At 39.3% G+C, this 14,283-nt stretch overlaps 1 protein-coding gene across 5 annotated transcripts in view; it reads left to right on the top strand.

Annotated features, from left to right (window-relative positions):
- ZNF536 (zinc finger protein 536) overlaps positions 1 to 14,283 on the top strand; it is a 421,935-nt gene that overhangs the window by 405,493 nt on the left and 2,159 nt on the right. For 4 of the 5 annotated variants that reach the window (XM_050923035.1, XM_050923033.1, XM_050923032.1 and 1 more), the window contains one exon: positions 12,552 to 14,283. This exon is cut by the window's right edge and continues 2,159 nt beyond it. In XM_050923035.1, the coding sequence (XP_050778992.1) occupies positions 12,552 to 12,787 (236 nt within the window). In that variant the 3' untranslated portion in view covers positions 12,788 to 14,283. The remainder of the gene's footprint in view (positions 1 to 12,551) is intronic. The other variant, XM_050923036.1, reaches the window with a different exon arrangement.

The following is a 14,283-nucleotide window of genomic DNA, read 5'->3' as shown; positions in this document are numbered from 1 at the left end:
CTTAGTGCATCTATTTTCATATAATAAATATTTATATTTTTATTACCATCAATATATAACAAGGTAAAAATGGTAAAATTAGAGATGTTTCTTCTCATGTTTGATGACTGATTTGATTAATGATTTGAAAGCATAAATATGAAGGAAAATTATAGAATTTGCTAATTGTTTCTGTTTATTAAGATTGACTTTACATCCATGTGAGGGTTAGCTTCTGTCTGACACTGATTTGCAATTAATAGATGGCAGGTTTATAACAATCAAAAGGAAGTACTTCTTCATTGCCAGAGGATGTTGTGAAAGCCAAAATTCTAACTGTGTTCAGAAAAGAATTAGAGAAGTTTATGGAGGATAGGTCCATCAGTGGCTATAAACCAAGATGGTCAGGGATGCAACCCCATGTATTAAGCCTCTGACTTCCAGATGCTGGTACGGGACCAAAGTGGAGGGATCACTCAATAATTGCCCTGTTCTGTTCATTTCCTCTGAAGCATCTGGCACTGGCCCTTTCAGAAGACAAGATACTGGGCTAGATGGACTATTGGTCTAACCTAGTATGGTCATTCTTACATTGTTATGATTTACTTCTGGCTGTTTTACATATGGAGTTGTTTATTTTGTTTTTCTTCTTTTGGTCTCCATGGCCCACCAGTGTCACAACAACTTTTTCTGCATATAAAAGCCAGAGCCAGCATTAGGGGATAGCCAGAGGTGAAAGTAAAATTGAACTCTTACCGGTACGGGGGCCGACTTCGGCCCCCAGAAGGGGCAGGGCCTCAGGTGGAAGGGGCAGGGCTGGGGGTCAGCATCTGCACTGCTTGGCCCATGCCACCCAGGGCTCCAGAGGTGATTTAAAGGGCCCGGAGTTCCGCTTTTAAATTGCTGGCCCCAGGGCAGCTGCTCCTTTTGCCTGTCAGTGGCCTGGGGGGGGAGGGCAAAAGGGGCAACGACGTTCAAGAGCTGCCATGGCAGCACTTTAAGCAGGGTCCTTTGCCGCAGCACCACTTTAAAGTCAGCTGTACGGGCTGGTACCAGCAGCCACTTTTTACTGGTACGCCATACCAGCCTGTACTGCCTTACTTTCACCCCTGGGGGTAGCCAGCACGGCAACTGACTGGGGCCCCGTGTCACAGGGCTCCCCACAAAGCTCAGTTGCTCAACCTTTGGCTTCAGCCTCAGGTGCAGGGCTGGGAGCCCTGGACGTCAGCCTCACACTGCAAGACTTCAGCTTTCTGCCCCGGGCCCCAGCGAGTCTAACACTGGCCCTGCTTGGCAGGCCCCTGAAACCTGCTCGTGGCCCCCCTTTTATTGAGACCTTTTGTTGAGAATCACTGACCTAAGATAAACATTGAATTGTTGCTTTAAATTCCATTTTTGTAACATAACTTGTTTATTTTAATGGTGCAATGAAAGGAATTCAGCATTAACATTAGCACTTTCCTGGCTTCTTTAGGCTTATATTATACCTTTAAGATTATTAAATAGTGAACTGAAATGCTTATTCAGAAGTACTAAAGATCCCAGATCATGAATAGACTGCACCTTCACTTGGATTCTGAGGGAGCCAAGTAGGTGCCTGAGAGTATAATTTGGTCCATCGTGTAGATTTTAACGTTACAAATACATTTAAAAACTAATAATGAATTTTGTTTTCTTACTTTGCTTGTTTCCCCTGCTACAACCAATGACATCTTTATCATTGTTAAGAGCCTGAGGCTATACGTTTTTATGCTTTGACTCAAGTGAGTAGGCCCATTACACCATTTTCTTAGTTTCAGCACAAGTGAGGAAGTGACACAAAGATGCTCTTTGTGCCCTTCCCCAAATCTTGGGGTCACGTGAAACATTTCCCTGTGCAGGGGAGATCCTTCAGTAGTTGCTAACCTGACACTAAGGCTATTCTGCACTCAGTATGCATGCAGATCTATACTACCAAGCTTAGGCTCCAAACCTGGAAAGCATCTTTCCTCAGGAGAGTGCTTAAGCACATCGGTGAGACTTAAGCTTGTGGTTAAACACTGTCTGAATCATGTCTTTAGTGTGCCTCCCACCATCGGTAGTCTCTCTGGCTGTTCTTTAGAATGTTTGCAGAATCAAGCCCTATAGTAACACAGAAAATTCAGCTTGAGTAGTGTCTGAGATGTCATCAAGCATTGCAGGTAAAGCACAGAAGCCTGAGCTCCAGTCATGACAGGTGAAAACTTTTCCAATCATTTCTAAAATTCATTTGTTTGTACTTCTTTGTCTATACTTGTATTCTGTCAATTGTTTAGAATATCAGACAGTTCTGTTAATTTAAAAAGCTTGTGTGTTCAACATTACATTTAGGGGAGTTAAATTTAATTTCTTTGTTGTAATTTAATAAATGAAAAATCATTTCATGGAATGTTGTTATTTACCCAAAAGAGTTGGGCAAATAATAACATTCCATGAGTTGTTCCAGGGCTTGTGTGTGGTTAAATGTATATTCAGAAATTTTGGAAAACTTTTATTGCATATATCAATCTGATTGTACCAGTTCTAATCTGTCTGGTATTCAGGGAGTTTTATAAATGCATAGTGTGAGACCAATAAAGTGGAATGGTTCAGTCAGAGTCATTATTGTCTATTGGACAAATATATGTATTGAGCTTTTATCCATGCATATTATTATGCACACAATTGGAATGGCTGCTTTAGAGCCATTTTGGTCTATTGGGTAATACAGACCGTATTTAGGATGTTTGCTTTGAATAGTAAAAATCTTTATGAATATTTGTGGATAAAAAGAATGGAATGCACAAGAGTAGTAGCCAATTTTTAAATGAAAATATTTTTCCCTTTTTAAATTTTTGTTTGTATGCTGTACTGCTGTCACCTTAAAATGGTAGCAAGCATTTAGTTCTCCTGAGATGCCAAACTGTGAAGATGAAGATGCATTACACAATTACTTCCAAGCTGATGGTCACAGGGATTGCCAGGGAGTCATTCAGAAAGGTTGTCCTGTCAGGCAGAAAGCATATGGCCACCATCTTGGAATTGTTCCTTCTGATGGCAAATGCCCATGGGTTCATTTAAATCACGATTCTACCTCTGATATGGATTTTCATGGGAAACAAAGATTTAAAAGCAGCTGTTCTTGGTAGAAATGATTTTTAAGTTGGTGACAAGAAGAACCTACATTTGGTTTGGTCAGAAGCATGTTCTAAGGTTGTTTCCTTGATGTGTTTTCTTGGCATCTGGTCAAATACGCTTCTGAACATTAAAACCTTTCTCTATATACCTCTACTGGTGCTTGCTACCTCCCGCTTGAAATTCTAACTGTACCTAAATGGGAATGAATAGGTTCCTTTATTTGCTCCTAGCAACTGTAGAACACATTTCCAGTTGGAAATCCAACTGTATCAACAGCAAACAGCAAATTACGGTCCAGTCCATTTCAACAATTCCCCTTTGACATCTGTCCATGGGTACTCCATTAGCAGAGTATCCAAGTGTCCCACACTTTTTAATGGATATCCTCACAACACTACTGTGAGGTAGGGAAGTGCTCTTATCCCCATTTCACAAATAGGCAACTGAGGCACAAAGGGACTAAGTGACTTGGTCAAGGTCACTCAGAAAATCTGTGGCAGAGCAGGGAATTGAACACAGGTCTCTGGAGCCTTAGTAGCCTAATAACTGGACCATCCTCCTTCTTCTCCTAGAGGAAAATTAAAGGAGACTTTACAAATACAAAAAGAGCATGACGTGTCTTCCATTGTCGTGACTCAAAAAACTTAAAGTGACCTACTAAGGTGATCATCTGCAAGAGGTGATGGGACTTATTGTCAGGTTTCGCCAAAAAGCATGTACTTACAGTAAGGAAGAAACTTGAAATTAACTTATCATAACACATGGTAATAATGTTACAATGTTTCAGAACCATCGGCCACCTAATGAGAAACACTCAGAGCATTCTGTCATATGAACATTGTCATTTTTGCATTTTAAGGGAACAAATGTCATATCTAGTAAACATTTTTCTCAGGATTTAATTATAATTTATAGTACATTGCACAGCATTTGTTTTCCATTCATCATTATATTGCTCTTCATCCTTTTCTCTACATTTATAAGTAAAATTATGTGTATGCAGTTGTCTCTCTTTCCCTGTGTGTATATATGTACACATATGAAATATAATAAAAAGTAGTGTAGTGGGGACAACAGACGGCTTGTGTGTATGATGTATTATTGGCATTTTTCTTTCAAATTACTGATTTCTTGTTGCTTTGGGAGAAAGCCATGGTTTTGCTCCTATTAGTACTCTCTTAACAATCTGGAATAAATTCCTGATCTTATCCATGTGACTAATCCAATGCCTATTTTAACATTTTAATGCAAACCCTTACATATGTGCCTGTAATACCACAAAATAAGATGTTTCTTTGTGGAAAATTTTCTACTATTTGCATGCCAATCAAATAATTATAGGAGTGGAGAATAAATGCAGCTTCACCATGTAAATGATTTTTTTTCAATGAAAAATACTTCAGCATTCATCTCTTGTTCTCTCCCTCTCCTGTTTGTGTGAATCTTAAATAATAGATCCATATCGAAGTTGGTAAATTAGCAACTATCAGCAGTATACAGAGTAGAGTCAGTAACCTGATTATACTGATATTGAGGTTTTTATGTGCGACAGTGGCACTGTTTGATTTTTAAAAATATACCAATGCAAAATGGGTTTGGCAAACAACCCACTGACAAACGCTCAGTTCCAGCTGTAGACATTGTTGCCCCTATACAGTCATAAAAACCTACTTGGAGATCTATGCCTTTCTCAAAACCTGCATTTTCAAATGCCATTCCGTTGATGCACAGTGTTGGGCTGCATCAGTCATGCCATGTTATGAAACCTAACACAATGTGACTGATGCAGGTTGACATGACATGTCACAAAGCAACATATCGGATCATAAATTTGAAACAAAACAAAACAAACATTTTTTTCTCAAAGTCTAAATTAACAAAGCAACCTATTTGTTTAAAAGGCAGCAGAAAGTAAAGGGTTGGGGGTTTTTTCTTTATATTTGCTAGTTCTTTTTCAAGACCAGAATGTTCGTCCTGTCCAAGCTCTGTATTCTTCCCAGGGCAGACACTCAAAAAACTGGGACAGCCCAAGCCTGAGTCCTGCGCCCAGATCCTGAAGGTATTTAGATGCCTAACTCTCATTGAAATCAATTTCAATGGGAATTAGACACCTAAATACCTTGGAGGATCTTGGCCTTAGTGCTTTCTCCATTTCTAGGCTTGGACCTACACGGTTCTGAGTGCTGTCAACTCCCGTTGGCCTAAGTGGGTGCTGAGGGTACTCATCATCTCTCAGGGGCACTCTGCATCTTCCACAACTGCTTCCTGACACCATTACTCCAATTATAGTCGATCCTTCCTGTTTTTCTTTTGTAGCTCCATCGCTTTATAATTTCTGCTCTCAGTCCACAGGGTTGAAAGGTCTTCAGACACTGAAGTGCAAGCAGTGCAGTGTGCTACTCTACCGCCAGGTTGTTTGAGTTGTAAGCAGTATAGTGTCCTCCCACTCCTCCTTCATATCTGAGAAGGATGCTCCATAATTTGCTCTCCATGCTGGCCTGCGTCTAACCTGATTCTCCCACACTGCAACACAATGCATTACACATTATCTTCTGAACCATCAGGCAGGGTTCTTTTTCTTAAAGGGCTTTCAAATAATTTTATTGGAAGATATATAGAAGGTAGAATACATATGACCTATAACTTGCAAAGAAAGAACCCACCAACCACCACTAGATAAAACATTATAAATTTATTGCCAACTTATCTAGGAAGGGTTATTTTAAGAACCTGCTGCCCACAACAAGTTTTGAGCCATAATTAATGGATGGGTTACCCAAGAGAAATGGGCATTTTCCTTTGTCCCTTAGTTACAAGCAAATTGCAGATATTGTTATCTTTGCAAGTAAGAATAATCTCTGGTTTTTGTACTACTTCTGTTGTAAACAATGTTCCTCTTGCTTTCCTTTGACCCTCACTCTGTATACATATTTATATATTATTCATACCAGATTAAAAATGAATGTGCTCTTTACTACAGTTGTACTGTATTGTGACAATACAAATTAACTTATTGTGTACTTACTTTTCATATGGCAGTGATGTGAAATTTTGATGGCCTCAAAAAGTAAGCAGTAGAAAAAAAGACATTGAACAGAATCCATTTAGGTGCATTTTATATGGTCTTATTTGTTAAATTTTGTTGAATTAATAAATTATGTTCCCCATATACAGTTGCACAGTTTTGAACCTTTTGTGATACTGAATGGAATAAGGGTTTATTACAAATATTATATTAATATAAAATGCTGTTTTACTCCATGGTTTGTGAATTCTTTGTTTCAATATTACTTTAACGGAACAGTGTATGAATTGGTATTACTATTTTTAATGATCAGTACTTATGGTCAAGCTAATACCCCAAAGAACTGATAAATGACATCACATTTTGTAGGCAGGGGCTAGTGTGTTGTTTGTTATTAATGTTGCCTATACTTCCTATTATAAGACCCTGTTTCCAGTTACTTATAACTTGCCAAACCTTTAACCATTTGAGCTGAATTCCTCCATTCTGGGTGTCTGCTTCAGGTGGAATATTTTGGAAAATTTCAACCAAACCAGTTCAGCCATTTCTGAGAGCAAAGCTAAGGAAAATACATTGTTTTGCCAGTATCAGAGGGGTAGCTGTGTTAGTCTGGATCTGTAAAAGCAGCGAAGAGTCCTGTGGCAACTTATAGACTAACAGACGTTTTGGAGCATGAGCTTTCGTGGGTGAATACCCACTTCGTCAGATGCATGTGGACATGCATCTGACGAAGTGGGTATTCACCCACGAAAGCTCATGCTCCAAAACGTCTGTTAGTCTATAAGGTGCCACAGGACTCTTTGCTGTTTTGCCAGTGTTACAAAAAAAATGGTGGCCTTTTTTTGAAAAGCTCTGGGACCCCTCTTGCTTTGGAGCAGGGATTTGAAATTTGGCAGTGGGTTGCCTTTGTGTCAAGGACATGCCTTTTGCCGTCCTGTGCAAATCTGCCCTAATTTGACAAAAATCATGATTTGCACATGCTCAGCAGAGACTTCTTAGATTTCAGCAGTTAAGTTCTGCAAAAGATTCCAGTCACACTGGGCATGCTCCCACCCAGAATGGAACCAAAGTCAGATCTGTGGTGGGGTTAGAGGGAGAAGTAGACTGGAACAAGGAGCCCATGGGACAGAAGGGACAGAAACCAGGACTGGAAGCTGGTGGAGACAACTGGGAGTTGAATTGGAGGGAGACTGGGACTATCTGGGCAAGGAGAGTGGGACTGGGATCCAGGGGGGATTGTGACTAGTTAGACAAGGATATTGAGATTAGGATCTGAAAAAGATGGACTGCAACTGGTTGGGCAAGGATACTGGGTCAGGGAATGAAATGGCATGGGAAACTGAGCTAATGTGAGGGGACTAAAATTGGATGAGGAGCCAGCGGGGGATACTATCACTAGCTTGGCAAGGAGACTGGGATTGAGAACCAGTGGGATGAGAAGTAAAGAGGTGAAGGGGGAGGGGAGATAGATTTGATAAGGACTGAGATTCAGGGAGAACTGAGCCTGGGACTAGGAGTAGGGGAAACTGGGACAGGGAGGGTGAGTCAGGAGGGGTGAGACTAGATTTGCTGGCTAAAGATTCTGGGATGAGAAGCCTGCTGTGTGGAGACTGGGACCGGCTAGTTGAAGAAATTGAGCTGGGATGAGGAATTAGAAGTGGGGAAGAGAGGACTAGGACAAGGGACAGGTTGAGGGGCAGAGCAGAAAGGGTCATGAAAAAAGGAAATGAGCAGAAGAATCCCACTAGATCCACTCCATTTCAGAGCCTGAACTGGAACATAAGATTCCTGAGTCTCCCCATTCCTCTGAGGTCAACAAAATCTAAGAAACCAGCTGTCCCTCTCTAAATGCTGGTCCACATAGGGGATGTCAACCTACTACTCCTGTCAGCTATTCTGTTAGCTCAAGTGGCAGAGGTCTGTATGGTGGATGTAAAGGCCCCAACTCCGTTGGTGTTGGTTCATGATGCTACGTGATAGAATTTTGGGGGGGCGTTGTTTTTTTTTCATTTTGCTGGTTAAAATAAAGGGACTTATTAGGGTTGCAAAGTCAAACACTAAAAAGTTATGAAATGCCAGAATTAAGGTTGCTTTTACAACCGTGTGCATATGCATTATGATACAATCTTTAATCACATGATCACAAAATTTTTTCCACAAGACCCCTGCCTCATTCAATGCACAGGATGGAGCTGCTTTGGGTATGAATCAGGGTTGAATAAGAGGCTGTTGTTTGTAGGACTCTGGCCTCATTTGTTGCAGAAGTTGGAAGGTATATAGTGAATGCAAAAGATTCACAAAGGATTGCAGGAGGAGACAGGCTGGTCTCATGGTTAAGGCAGTTGATTGCTGCCGTGGAGGAACTAGATTCTATTCCAGCCTGTGCCACAGAGCTCCTGTGTCATTCTAGGCAAGTCGCTTAAACCAGTTTTCTCACCAAGTTGTTGCTAATTGTGTGCCTGACGGGAGACATTGGGGTCTGGTTTGCAGAAGTGCTGCACACTCATCGCCACAACTGATGTCAAAGGAAGCTGTACTCTGTGAACATGTGAAGCGCTATATAATGCTAAGCTCTCTGAAAAGTCAGGTCTTAGGTGTCTCAAATTGGACAGCCAAAATTAGTTGATACTTTGGACCTTAATCTCTTTGAGCCTCAATTCCCCATCTGTAAAATGAGAATATGACCTCCCCCTCAACTCACGGGGGTGTTGTGGTTCATTCATATCTGTGATACACTCAGATACTGTAGTGATGAGCACCACAGAAAAGCCCATGAGAAAATTAATAATTCAGTCTTCAGAGCAGGGATTGAAAAGTGTGCCATGAATGAGGCCTATGGCTGGACATTGAGCAGTGAAGATAAAACGAAATATTGAATAGCTGCTCGTTAAGTGAGCACCATCCCTTCTGTGCACTGAATGAGGCAGAGTTCCTGTGGAAAAAATAGTCTGTGATCATGTTGCTAAAGACTGTGTTGTAATGCAGACACACAAGGGGGCTGAATTAAGGTTGCAAAGGCAACATTAATTCTAGCATTTCCCAGCTTTTTGACTGCTTGACTTTGCAACCCTAAGAACGTTCATTTAACATAGGGGCTTTTTGTGTGTGTTTGTAATGTACAAAGTGAAGCTTGCAGAAATATAATTTGGTGTCTGTTTGCAGATAATTTAAATCAGTTAAAATGTAATGGATGGATGAATAAAAGTATGTTAGGGGAAAGAAAGGTAACCTTCTCTTAACAGGAGGTAAAGAAACCGGTAACACTGTTCTACATAGGTTTGATCCAAAGCTCACTGAAGACAATTTAAAGACTCTCATTGACTTTAATAGATTTTGGGTGAGGCCCCCATTATGACAGTATTACTCTATGCAATTTTAAGTGTTCTTATATGAAACCTTTGCAGACACTAGACTGTTTATAGCAAATTAGCTTTAAAAATATATAGAGACTTCATTATACTGATGTTTTCACTTGTATTTACAGCTACTATATATCCTAAAATATAAATTCACTACAACGCAGTAATGGCTAATTTATTCACTATAGGAAGAATTTGTTTTACATGCACATTGTGACAAACATTTTGTCAGTGTATAAATTCCAGTGGTCCTTTTAATCAGATAGGTTGACCTTATTTCCATAAAGCAATCTGACCAGGCACATAGTATAGTCTTATGGTGATATCAAGGACCTTGGTGTCAGGAGATAGGCATTTGATTCTTGACTGAAAAGACTTCCCATGTGACTTTGGGCAAGTCACTTAATCTCTCTGTAAATTAGTTTCCTCATCTGTAACAGAGAGTAATAATATGTACCCACCTCTCTATATGCTTTGAGATCCTGAGCTGAAAGATACTCTGTGTGTGTGTGTGTGTGTGTGTGTGTGTGTGTATATATATCTATATATCTATATCTATCTATATCTATATCTATATATAAAAAATATCAATCAATCAACATATTACTTATTATCAGCAAATAAAGGTTCCAGGATTTTCAGTATAGGTTCTGCCTTCAGTTTAAAATACACGTACTGTGATCCTCAGCATAAACCACCAGATGAACAAACAAAGGAATTTTTGAAATCAAAACTACAAACACCCTTGCCAGGATAAAATAGACCAAACTCATACCTTATCACTGAGGTCTCTTTCCAAGATGTGATGTTTCCTTCTATGAACTGAAGGGATAATTGTGAAATTGAATGATTTTATTGGATCTTTCTTCTGAGTTTTGCAACCTAGCTTAGAATTTCCAAAACAATGCAAATCATAATTTCAGTGAATCTCCTTCTTTAAACCCATTCAGTTTTGCACCCATTTTCTGTGCACAAAAGTGGATTGTGGAAGAATATAACTGATACTTTCAAACATGTTTTGAGTGCAGTTATGGACGTATAGTCCATTGGATTTAAGGGACTGATCTTGATATGCATTGAATAGGTCTAGTAATCTCTTCCTTGACCTCAGTTTGTAGTCCTCCTGCTGAAATTCCTCTGTGAAATTCCTGACCCATTCCTATTTCTATAATTACCTATTCCTGATTGTATTCATTATGTTCCCTATTACTTTTTCCAAGATGAAATTTTCCTTGGAAATTTGCCCTTGCTAAGACTAATGATTTCTGGGTTTCATCTCTTTTCCCTGAGTACCTTGTCTGGAAGATTTCCCTTCATCTCCCTGTCTGAGGAGCAGAAGAACTTTGAGTGCTTCAAGCCTGAGACTTAGGTAGAAACCAACTTACTGTGTCCTGTAGATCCATTTAGGCAAATGTAAATATTTTGTATTCTGGAGCAGGACACGGTCCTAACATAACTGACATCAATTTATTGATGATGGGCAGGCATCTCCTCCATACACAAATGTCGTATCCCTGCTTGAGGAAACATGCCCATAGGTCTGTGTTCTGGGTACAACACTTCCCTCCTCCCGAGGAGCAGCTAGAATCTTGTGTGTGGACTCAGTGTTGAGGTGCTAATTCCCACTTTTTCCATAAAAAATAGTGGGTTGTTTTAGGGGCCCAAGCACTCTAGTTCAGCTGATGACATCTCTTACATGGAGTGAGTTTTCCTGACAACACACCATCCAGAACACCACCAGTGTAATGCTAGTGTCACCTCAGACCTCTTTCTCTAATGGGAATAACGTCTGACCAGGCTATCCATCTTCCACTTAACGTATGTAAAACTAACTTGATAACACCTAAATGATGATTGGCTACAGCTCACCTGCCTGTGACATTTCTTGAGCTAGCCACTCTTGGCCCCTTCCCACCCTGCGTGCACTGCAGTGCTTTCACACCTACAGTACTTTACTACTACTCCTTCTGCTTCATGGGTAGTATGTAGTATAGAAACAGGAGAGGGGGGAAAGTGCTCTTCTAATGTGGATATTGGATATTGTTTTTCACTTGTCCTGGATTTCTGTAGATGGTCTGGCACATTTATTTATTCATTTATTTGAGCAAATTAAAGCAAGCTAAGCGCATTTGACCTCAGATGGTCCTGGTTTAAGTTAATTTGAGAGGCAAAGCTCATAAACTTCCAGTAAAGCACATCAACAACTTCCCAGCATAGGTTGAAATGTGATTGCTGAAACATAACCTCCAATACCAGATACAGCACCAAGATTCAAAGTCACACTATTATGAAAAATAACGTAAAGCACATTGCAAGACTGACTAAAAAGACCTGTGTTTCATTCATGTCTGTTTTTCAGTCACTATTTCATACACAAGTATACATCAGGTTCTGTGCAGTAACTTTCCTTTTCTAATCTAGAGTGGATATTTTATTTTTAAATTAGCTATAGTTTTGAGCCTCCATCCAGCAAACACTCATGCAGCTGCATCATGTTACTCACACATGAGTAGTCCCACTGCAGTGAAGTTACACATATGTGTAAGTATTTGCAGGCTTGAGGGCTTGCTTATCTCAATCCCTTATTGCTATCCATTCAGAAAAACACGAAACAACACAACTCCATGTGCATCAAATGAAACATACGTTATCCTCAGAAACCGACCTAAAGACAAAGTCTGTTTATTAGAGTGGGGTCTGCACATTGTCATTTGTGCCTTGCTCTAGATAATCAACAAATAGAAAAAAAACCTATTATATGGTTAACTCTATTTGCAAGTGTTCAGACTGGATCACAGAGTGAATGCTTAACAATTATGTTAACTAAGGGAGGGGGTGTGGCTTAGTTTTCTTTAATGTCCCAGAAAAAGAGTTTTTAACAATACAATTTGTATGAATAGAACTCAACAGAAGCACTATGAATTCCTTATTGTTGCTGAATGCATGCAGCTCTTCCTTATAGCAGCATTTCTTTGTTACACTTTGCAAAGAACTGGCTTGCAGTGAAAATGTAAATATGAGAAAAACTAACCAGACTTTTGTCTGTCATGCAGGTCACAGGCCTTTCCAGTGCAGATACTGCCCATACAGTGCCTCTCAGAAGGGAAATCTGAAGACCCATGTTCTTTGTGTCCATCGCATGCCTTTTGACAACAGCCAGTATCCAGATCGCAGGTTCAAACGCTCCAGAGTTGACTCCGAGGCTTCTGGGAATTTAGAGGAACCTGCAGCTGTCAAACCTGGGAGCTCAGCAGAGCTAACAGAGGAGGGCAGCAAGGCCCAAGAGTAATGCAGCTGAACAAATCAATCTATATATTGCAATATTATTTTACACAGTTCTTAGGTGTGCATTTGGGTAAGAGTTTGATAACTGCATTCCAAGCAAAAGAATTGTGTACAAATTCCCAGTGGTGTACAGGATGTTTAAAACATTTAAATATATATATATACAGCTACACGTATATATTACAAAAAGAAAAAAAATAATTCCCAGCCCTTGAAAATGGCTGCTAAACTGTTACCTGGCAACAAGTACTTCCAAACAACGTAGGTGGGATAATAAAGTGATTTTAAAATGTTAGGAGGTCATTAGTTATTTAAAAAGCAGAGCGATTTCAAACTTCAAAGTGGTCTTTGTCCAAAAATAATGCTCTTAACAGAAAAATGATACCGTCTAAATGATTTAGTGTTGCCTTGAAGATTGAGGGGCTGTGTTTTCATTGTTGAAAACACCTTTATAATATGACACCAGCTGCTGTCATTTGCTTAGCATAGTAATGAGATGTGTTGGTAGACTGCCATGGTGCCAGTCTGACTGGAGCTGTCATTGCAGAGAAAATCAATTCAAGTGGTGTTGCAACTGCACTATAGGAGAAATCTTAGACGGCCCATAAGCTGGGGTCAGTACTGACCTATATTGGAAAGGATTGTGATATATTACATTTTCAGTTTGTTTTTTTATATATATACAGCCAAATGAATCAATGGTTAGAAAGAATCTGAAGGCCAATGTGTGATTGCAGATTGGTTGTGTAATTCCATTTTTTTTTAGATCAACTTTCAGTATTGAGGGAAATTCTTTTATTCTTTTCTTTCTTGTTGATGAAGAAGTAGGTTGTTGTAAAAGTAGAAGTACAATATATAAAAAAAACATTGTTTAGTGAAACTTATCTGTAGAAGGTGCTGGTGAGAAACAGAATATTATTAACTAGCCGGTTGGTTTCTTTTTCTTTCTTTCTTTTTTTTTTCTTTCTTTTTTTACTTGAATGAAGGATTCCCCAGTCATGGTTAGTTTTCATTTGTTAGGTTTTATAAGTGTTACAGACATAGTGCAGGAGTTTCTTCTGGAGCAAGCTCTTATAAAGTAGCTTGACCTAAAATATGAATCCAAACATCCTGCTCTTTGTCTCTAATGAAGAAAAGTGTTTTTGCTAATATTTCTTTGTTTTTGTAAAACAAATGTGTTCTATATTTTTGCAGATTTTAGCTTTTCTACTGATTGGATCCTCCAAATTTGTTAAGTTCTTTGCCATATAGGAAGCTTTTGAGAGACTACAATGAAACACACAATAAAAACAAAAAGTAAGAATAATAGGTAATGGTTTATTCTTAAATCTGCTTGAATGGCATACAATTTTAGCCTTTTAATGTACTTCCTTTGATAGAAGCAAAATCGGTGCTGTTTATCTGTTTATTATGATAGTAGAGAAGTATGAACTTCTTCTAAAACAAAATAATCCAGACTTAAAAAAAAAAAAAAGTCAATATTTCTTTGCAGGCTGGGAG

The sequence above is a fragment of the Gopherus flavomarginatus genome, chromosome 14, assembly GCF_025201925.1.
Source record: "Gopherus flavomarginatus isolate rGopFla2 chromosome 14, rGopFla2.mat.asm, whole genome shotgun sequence".
Classification (NCBI taxonomy): domain Eukaryota; kingdom Metazoa; phylum Chordata; order Testudines; family Testudinidae; genus Gopherus; species Gopherus flavomarginatus.
This window is presented reverse-complemented; position numbering and strand designations above follow the sequence as displayed.